Source organism: Callorhinchus milii, unplaced genomic scaffold (genome assembly GCF_018977255.1).
Source record: "Callorhinchus milii isolate IMCB2004 unplaced genomic scaffold, IMCB_Cmil_1.0 Scaffold4, whole genome shotgun sequence".
Classification (NCBI taxonomy): Eukaryota; Metazoa; Chordata; class Chondrichthyes; order Chimaeriformes; family Callorhinchidae; genus Callorhinchus; species Callorhinchus milii.
This window is the reverse complement of record NW_024704745.1, coordinates 80,443,188-80,452,870: the sequence shown is the minus strand read 5'-3', so window position 1 is coordinate 80,452,870 and position 9,683 is coordinate 80,443,188. Positions and strand designations below refer to the sequence as shown.

At 44.7% G+C, this 9,683-nt stretch overlaps 1 protein-coding gene across 1 annotated transcript in view; it reads right to left on the bottom strand.

Annotated features, from left to right (window-relative positions):
• Nucleotides 1–358: 358 nt before the first annotated feature.
• sts (steroid sulfatase (microsomal), isozyme S) overlaps nucleotides 359–9,683 on the bottom strand; it is a 40,936-nt gene continuing 31,611 nt past the window's right edge. The window contains 4 exon segments of the mRNA XM_007909248.2: nucleotides 359–680; nucleotides 683–802; nucleotides 3,228–3,349; nucleotides 4,399–4,558. Coding sequence (XP_007907439.2) covers nucleotides 454–680; nucleotides 683–802; nucleotides 3,228–3,349; nucleotides 4,399–4,558 — 629 coding nt within the window. The 3' untranslated portion in view covers nucleotides 359–453.

Genomic DNA, 9,683 nt, shown 5'->3' with positions numbered 1-9,683 from the left:
GAGAGAGAAGAAACAAGACAGAGAGATAGAGAGGAACAGAAGAAAAAAAGAGACAGAGGGAGTTTCTTTAAAGAGTAGTTGAGAAAGAAAAAGAAACAATGAGAGAGAAACAGTGAATGAGAAACAAAGATAGATAGATAAACAAACAGATAGATAGAGAGAAACAGAGATAATAATAATCCTCGCATTTGACAAGAGAAACAGAAAGACAGAGAGAGAAACAGAGATGGCAAAGCAGATGGAGAGAGAGAAACAGGTAGATAGAGAGAGAGAGACACAGAGATAGAGAAACAGGTAGATAGAGGGAGAGAGACACAGAGATAGAGAAACAGGTAGATAGAGGGAGAGAGACACAGAGATAGATAAAGAGAGAAATAAACACAGACACACAGGACAGATAGGAGCTTCCCCTATGAAGAGAGCAGGAGAGACAGTGTGGTAACCTGTGTCACTTCAGTCCTGATCACAGCGGCAGAGCTCACTTGCGGAGCTGCAGCAGGGCTGGAGCCATGGCTTCCACAACATGTTGAGAGGTGACAGCTGGCAGGGGACTGGGGCTAAAGTCCTCTGGTGCCGCTCCACCGCCTCCTGTATCCCCTCCAGCGCCTGGTGGTAGCGGGGGTCTGTGTCAGGGGCCAAGGGCGAGGACTCGGCCGGGTCAGACTCGAGATCGTAGAGCAGGGTGGGTTGTGCCAAGTGACTGAGCTCCCAAAGCAGAAGCACACGTGGGTGTCGAAACAGCCTTGTGCTCCTTCTGGGCTAAAGTTCGGTGTGAAGAAATGGGCCTTCCACACAGCGGAGCCTGTAACACAATAGCATCAAACTCGTTACACACACACAGCACTTCCCACTGCATCGCAAGACATAATAATAATATTATTAATTATAATAATCCTTGCATTTGATACAGCGTCTTATCACGTCATTGAGACGTCTCAATCTCAATCACAAGATATACTGTAAAGTGTAGTGACTGTATATTTTGTGGGTTAAACGCGGCAGCCAGTTATGCACAGCAGCGTCCCACAAACAGCCGTGGATTGAGTGACCACATTTTTTTGTTGTTACTATTGTTTTTTGGAGGGATTATTACCATCGGAAAGCGACGCACCAATCGACTAACAACTGGTTTCCTGCTTACTGCGAGGTAAATAGAGGTGTGTGGAGTGAGGAAACTCGCTTAAGATTTACGAAAAAAAAATAATTTGGTCACTTCAACCCATGACTGTTTGTGGGACGCTGCTGTGAAGAGCTTTGAGATAACTAGAAGTGGATCCTGTAGCTCAGTGGTTAGAGCACTCGCTTTGCAAGCGAGAGACCTGAGTTCAATTCCAGGCAGAGGGCGAAACCTTGGGCAAGTTTCCTTACTCCACACAGAGCCTAATAATAATCCTCCAAAACCAAAAACAATAATAAATTGGTCATTTTCAATCCACGACTGTTTGTGGGACATTGCTGTGCGCAATTGGCTGCCGCGTTCGCCCACAAATATACAGTCAATTCACTTTACAGTGTGTTCTGTGAAGCGCTTTGGGAGGTCGAGAAGACGTGAAAAAACGCTATATCAAATGCAAGGATTATTATTATTAAGTTGTGATAAGGCTCTGCATCAAATGCAAAGATTAATATTATTATAAAACTACTGTGTTGTAAATCTGTCAGTCATGTGAGAACGCATGAAATATTACTCCGGTGTAATTACCTCTGCATATTTAAACAAGCATTACTGAAATGTGTGAAACAGATGTGTTGTCAGGTGTCTGTGTGCTGTGTGAGTCGATGGGCAGTCATGGGGGAGGGGGTTGGTGGGAGGGAGGAGTGCAAAATGCCTTAACCACACTGGCACAGTAATAATAATGTTAATAAATCTTGCATTTGATGTAACGCCTTATCATATCTTTGAGACATCTCAAAACTCTTCACAGATTATACTGTAAGGTGTAGTGACTATTTTTGCGGGCGATTGACTTTTTTTTAAAATTAAAAATTTGGGTTTGTCCTGGCCAAAGCACTGGGAGAGAGAGAAACTCCCTTCACCTTTCAAACAGCGCTTCGGAATCTTTAACGTCCACCTGAACAGGCAGACGGGAGCTCAGTTTAACATCTCGTCTGAAGGATGGCAGTGGAAGCCAGAGAGAGAGAGAGAGAGAGAGAGAGAGAGATCCATGACTGTGGTGCCAACTTTTTCAAGGTCACAGAAGGAAAGGGAAGATCAAAACAATATAATCATACCAGTAAGTACCTCTTGCACAATCCAAAGTTAACTTGGACATAACAGCGGGGGAGCACAGTTACCAGGGGCAGTGTGTGTGTGAGGGAAGATAACGGTTGGGGGGGGGAAACGGGGGCGGTTGTGCGGACAGATGAGGAACTACAAGGAGAGCTCTCTCATAGATCTGGCAAAACAACTTACATTCCTATTGCCTTTCACATTGCGAGGATATCTCAAAAGTGCTTCACGGAAGCTGTGGGGAGGTTGGGGGGAAAGAAAGATGACTCAAAGTCATCTTTGTTCTTAAGGAGTAAACTACAGGGGTAATCCTTATATTAATACTTGCATTTGATGTAGGACACTATCGTGTCGTTGAGACGTCTCAAAGCGCTTCACAGAATATACTGTAGATTGTGTATTTTTGGGGCGAAACACGGCAGCCAATTGCGCACAGCAGCGTCCCACAAACAATCGTGGATTGAGTGACCAAATTATTACTTTTTTTTGGAATAATTGACCGGAAAGCAATCCGCCAATCGACTAACAACCAGGTTCTTACTTATTGCTAGGTACACAGAGGCGTGTGGAGTAAGGAAACTTGCCTAAAGTTTCACCCGGCCTAGGAATTGAACCGGGTGCTCTCGTTTGAGAGGCGAGCGCTCTAACCACTGAGCTACGAGACAGGTAAAAAGGGATGGAAAAGATTGCTTTTAGGCTTGATCTGAAGATAGGGATGAGCAAGGTGGAGGGATTGGGGGAAGAGAGTTCCAGAGTTTCGGGGTGTAGTGGCTGAAAGCGAGGCTACTGATGGTGGAGCGGAGGGCACGAGGGAAAAGCAAGAGGCTTAGTTGTGTGGAAGAGTAAACAGGTGACTGGGAGAGGTAGGGAGGTGCAGCGCGTGAAGAATTTCAAGGTGAGTGTGAGGATCTTGAAATCGATCCGTTTGATGATAGGGAGCCGATCGAAGGGAAGCCACGTGATAATGAACCTGACCAAGAAGAAATGTGAGACTCACTGTTCTTTGGCTGCCACCGAACTGCGCTGAGGTATGCATTACAGTAGTGGAAGAGAAATTCATGTTCTGAATGCTGTACCTTCCCCAGGAGCAGAGGCATCAGATCTCGGCCGTCTATCAGTCTGAGACACAAGGACAAATCATAATAATAACAATAATAATAATAATCCTTGCATTTGATACAGAGCCTTATCACGTCGTTGAGATGTCTCAAAGCTCTGTATAGAATATACTGTCAAGTGACTTGACTGTATATTTTGTGAGTGAAACGCAGCAGCCAATTTGCGCACAGCAGCGTCTCCACAAACAGTCGAGGATTAAGTGACCAAATTATTATATTAGTATTTCAAATAATCATTCTTCAAAGGGATTATTACCCCCGGAAAGCGATCCGCCAATCAACTAACAACTGATAATTATTTCACAAAAAACAGTCACTACACTTTAGAGTGAATTCCTGTGAAGCGCCTTGAGATGATCTTGACATCCTTCTCAATAATAATTAATAAGTGTGAGCAAAAAAAAGTAATAATAATTTGGCAACTGAATCCATGACTGTTTGTGAGACGCTGCGGTGCGCAATTTGCTGCCACAATTCACCCACAAAATTCAGTCACTTCACTTTACAGTATATTTTGAAGCACTTTGAGACGTTTTATTGGTGCTATGTTGGAGCCTGACAGGCCCCGGCTCCACTGGCTCCCCATCACTGAACGCATCAACTTGAAGATCCTCAGTTGTGCTCAAATCCCCTCCCTCCTTACCTCCCTCACTCCCCAATCCACCACCCGGTGCCTCTGCTCGACTGGCACCGGCTCCTGCTCATCCCTTGCACCCTCCGCCCCACCATCAGATGTCGCGCTTTCAGCCACTACGCCCCGAAACTCTGGAACACTCTCCCTCAATCCCTTCGCCTCGCCACGTCGCTTTCCTTTCAAGTCCCGCCTGAAAACCTTCCTCTTCAATCGTACTTATGACTACCTCCCCCTTCCCCACCCCCGGCTCGGAGTCAGGCTCCGCTACTGTAAAGCTCAGAGACACTATCCTGTTTGGAGGGCGTTATATAAATTGTTGTTTCTGTATATCAAATGCAAAGATTATTATTATTGTTAGGAAATCTATTGGCTGTAACCCACTGGCAGTGACTTCACTCCCCCCCAACCCCCCTGACCTGTCGGTTGGCACGGCAGCTCGGGCCAGGTTGGCCACTGTGGGGAAGATGTCCATGTTGCTGGTGGGCTGGTGCTTGCTGACGCCCGCGGGCAGCGTTCCTGGCCAGCGGAGGAGCCCCGGCACTCGGATACCACCTTCCCAATTGGTGCTCTTCCCTCCTGAAACACACACGTTCACCAGAGTCAACACAACAAACAGATGCAGTGGTTAGAGCCCTCGCCTCGCAAGCCTGAGGACCCGGGTTTGATTCCCGGGCGGGGAGAAACCTTAGACAAGTTTCCTTACTCCACACACCTCTGTTTACAGCAGTAAATAGGAACCCGGTTGTTAGTCGATTGGGGGAATCACTTTCCGGGGTTAAATAATAACATTAATAATAACTTGGTCGCTCAATCCACAACTTTTCGTGGGACACTTTTTGTGCAATTGGCTGCTACGTTTCGCCCATAAAATATAATGTCACTCCACTTTATAGTATGTTCTGTGAATCACTTTGAGATGTTTCAAAGACGTGATAAGGAGCTATATCAAATGGAAGGATTATTATTATGTTATTCAAGAAGCCACGGAAATGAAGACATCAAATCATTTTACTGTGTGATGTGACACAGAAAATAATAATAATATTAATAATCCTTCCATTTAAACACCCTGCCAAGTAAATCAGTAAAGAGATATAGAGAGAGACTATTTCCTAAGACTTTGTAACTTTCCGTCAAACTGATCCTGGCTTTCACTGGATTGAGTGACCAAATAATATTTTTTGGGGGGACAATCAATTTTATACAGGGTGCTCCAAAAGTCGTGATAACTACCATATTATCTAAAAAATATATAATTTCTTATATAAAGACTTACTAGACATTATCACGACTTTTTGGTCACCGTGTATGAAATTCTATGTATAATACTATATGGAATAAAATACATAAAATCCTTGCATTGTGCTCGACTGTGTTTGACCTACAAATACACAGTTGCGGCAATGACAGCAGTTTCCTGTGAAATGCTTTGAGATGTTTCAATGTTACACACGCTGGAGCAAACACAGGGATTTTTATTGAAATAATGAGTTGCCTTTCACGTAAAATAAACATCCTGAAGAACTTTTTAAATAAAATCCCAACCGGAACAAGATGCTGGGATTCGCCTAAGAGCTCATGTCCAGAGCTCCGAGATGCTACCCCGTGTAAAAGCATGGATCAAGAAATATTCAATCCAAATTTATTTTGTTGGATATAAAGGTTGCCCCACTGACCTAAGTCATCATTGCTGTCAATAACCCTGCCACATTTATTTATGTATTTATATAAATGACACCACTCCTGATAACTAGTCACCAAGCCCTTTTCGCTTGGAGTTGTATGTTATCAGGAGATTACATGGAGTCCTGTAGCTCAGTGGTTAGAGAGGTTGCCTCGCAAGCGAGAGCTCTGGGTTCGATTTGCGGGCAGGGTGAAATATTGGGAAAGTTTCCTTACTCCACACGGCTCTGGTTACCCAGCAGTAAATAAGAACCCAGGTTCCTACTGGTTGTTAGTCGATTGGCAGATTGCTTTCCGGAGGTAGTGTTCCCTCCAAAAAAATTTAAAATAATTTGTTTTCATTGTATGCATTTATGTAAATATTATGTATTTATGTACATAATAATTATTATTATTTTGAGGGTGAACGGAACAGCCAATTTGCGCACAACAACGTCCCACAAAGAGCTATGAAGTGAATGACCGATGTGTATCAGGGTGGGTGGGGGAGATTCTTAAATAATAATAATAATCCTTGCATTTGATATAGCGCCTGATCACATCTCAAATGCTTCACAGAATATAAAGCCCACGAAATGCACAGTAGGGTAAAATCCTGAAGTGCTTTGAGATGTCCTCCCCATGTTATAATTGTCTCAAAGAGCTTTTCAAAAGGATTAGGTGCATGACTGATGTACCCCTGGGGCGATTTAACTTGGAGGGGGGTGGGGGCGGGGATAAGAGAGAAGAGGATTGATGGCCAGAACATAGGGAGAGCCCCCCCCTCCCGATAATGTGACGGGATTGCCCATTTTTTAAATGCCAATTTGCACACAGGAAGGATCCCACAAACAGGCGTAAAGTCAGTGTATGGCTGCTTTTACATGGAGAGCACTGGGAGAATACCTTAAGGCTCTCTCCCTCTCTCTTTCAGAAAACATTAGTTTAATTGTTAACATTGTTAACGTGCGCTGGATATAAGCTGTGTAGCATTTTTGTACCGATAGCTTTTTAAACCAGGTTACAAGTGATCAAACAAGTCAGGCCATTGCTGTGGCTTCTCTGCAGTGTTGCGCCTCAGCAGATTACACTCGGCTCTGTGCAGGAACCAGCCAGGTGTTCACTGACTGATAAGGGCCGCTCTGTGGGTCTGTTAGTAATAATAATAATCCTTGCATTTGATGCAGCGCCATCACATCTTCGAGACGTCTCAAGGCGTTTCTCAGAATATACTGCAAAGTGTAATGACTGTATATTTTGTGGGTGAAACGCGGCAGCCAATTGCGCACGGCAGCGTCCCACAGACAGTCGTGGATTGAGTGACTGCATTTTTTTTGTGGAGGGATAATTATTCCCGGAAAGTGATCCGTCAATCACTAACAACCGGGTTCCTATTTACTGCTACGTAAACAGAGGCGTGTGGAGTAACGAAACGTACCCAACGTTTCGCCCTTCCTGGGAATTGAACCCAGGTCCTGTCACGTGCGAGGTGAGTGCTCTAACCACTGAGCTACAGGACTGCACGCTGAGATATAGGATGCATCACCTGTCCTTTGGATAAACCAAGGTCCTGTCTATACCGGTTCACATGGACGTTAAAGTTCCGGTGACAGATTTCAAAAAATAAGAAGTTTCTCTCTCCCAGTGCACTGCCCAAAAATCACACTGAGCAATATAATAGCAATAATAATAATCCTTGCATTTGATCTAACACCTTATCACGTCATTGACATGTCTCAAAGAACTTCACAGCTGTAAAGTGAATTGTCTGTGTATATTGTGGGTGAAAGATAAAAATTGATCATGGCTCATTGCGGGACATTGCTGTGCACAAATTGGCTACGGCATTCTCCCATGAAATACACAGTAGAGTAAAACGCTGAATGTTTTGAGATGTCCTCTCAATGTTAAAGGAACTGTATAAATGGAAATCGTGTTGTATTGCTCCCAATGTGCTATATTAAATGCGTGGATTATTATTCTAGCACAGAATTTAATAAAAAAGAGACAAGATGATAATGTGCAGGAAGTCTTAGCCATTCTCTCTAGAAACGCTTTCCAAATACCAGTGAAATGTTACGTGTCCACCTGGGGTTAGAATCATTTTGAATGCTGGAGAAATGCCACAATCATGAGAAAATCACATGGAATCCTGTAACTTAGTGGTTAGAGCATTCGCCTCGCAAGCGAGACAACCTGGATTCGATTCCTGAGCAGGGCGAAGCCATAAGGAAGTTTCCTTACGCTATACACCTCTTTTCCAGAGGGACGTCGTCCTGATATGAGAGACGCTATACAAATATAATTTGTTGTTTACTTAGCAGTAAATTGGAATGTGGTTGTTAGTCGATTGCTTTCTGGGGGTAATAATAATAATAATAATTTGGTCACTCAATCCACGACTGTTTGTGGACGCTGCTGTGCGCAATTGGCTGCTGCGTTTCGCCCACAAAATATAGTCAATTCACTTTACAGTATGTTCCGTGAAGCGCTTTGAGACATCTCAATGACATGATAAGACATGAAATACAAAGAGTATTATTAATATAGCGCCTTATCACTTCATTGAGACGCCTCAAAGCACTTCACAAAAGGGCAGAAGATGCAATACCTGCCCTTTCACCTCCTCCCAGACCACTGTCCAGGGCTCCAAACACAGATTTCAAGTGAGACAGCGATTTATATACACTACCACCAATGCAGTTTACTGCATTCGCTGCTCACGATGTGGTCTCCTCTACATTGGGGAGACCAAATACAGATTGGGCGACCGATTTGCCTCCGTTCTGTAAAGTGGATTGACTGTGTACTTGTGAGTATGTACTTGGCAGCCAATTGCGCAAACAGTCCCACAAACAGTCGGGGATTGAGTGACAAATTCTCATTTGGTCTCTTGTGTAGAGAAACTTCCTTGTGCTGTCAATTGCAAACCTGACCCTATGCCTTCTTGTTCTGTCGGCCGTCCGAAAGCATTGTTCTGGGTTTACTTTCTCAATCCCGTTAAGCACCTTATATACCTTGCAAAGGTCTCCCCTGAGGTAGCTTCTTCAAGGCTGAAGAGCTTCAGCTAATCTTGCTGTTTCAAGCAAGATCATCCCTGTAATACAGGGGATCAGCCTTGCTGGTGGGAGTGGAGGCAAGAGGAGCCTCTTTGAGGCTCCAAGATGACACCTCGGGCAATGGACTATCATGGTTCCTTGGTGCAGAATGCGATCAAAGCCAACACGTAAAATTGTGCCTCCTCATAATTAACCTTTGATCAATTACCTTCAGGCAGAGCTGTGTTTACATTCTGGATCTCTCACAACACACAACAGTAAACCAACTATATCCTGTCTGTGGGCGACGATACTAAGAATAACTTGTACAGCATCTTCCAGGTAAAAATAAACATTTTGGCTGCGTTCCACTAAAATCAGATTGATCCAAAATCAAGTGTCAGCTCCTTCACTCAGCAAGTGCCTGCTTCAGGTCCTCTGCTCTACCATCAGCGGGCGAGCTGTCAGCCTGTTCTACCCCTGATCTCTTGAACTCCACGGATTACCCTCTGATTCGCCCTGCACTAGGCTCTGTGACCCTATCACCCCCACCCTCGCCCGACTCCACTGGCTCCCCACCCCCCAGAGGATAGAGTTCAAAACGCAAAATCCTGCAGAAGCTGGAAATCTGAAACAAAATCAGACGTTGCTGGGAGCCCTCAGCAGGTCAGGCAGCGTCTATGGAGAGAGGAAAGTGAGTCAACATTTCGGGTCCACGACCCTTCATCAGAACTGGGGCATGTTGGGAGGGAAAGGCTTTAAGGGTGAACAGAGAGGGGGGAGGCAGAGCAAGGAAGACAAAGAAGAAAATGTGGTAGAAGACAGGGGATGATGGGTTAAAGAGGTGATAATAGGTGTAAAGAGGGGGGGAAATTCCAACAAAACAGGCAGCTGAGGGCCCTTGACCGTGTCCGCCCTATTTCCCGCACCGCTGCCCTCACCCCTTCCCCCTCTTCCCAGAACCATGATAGGGTTCCCCCTAGTCATCACCTTCCATCTCA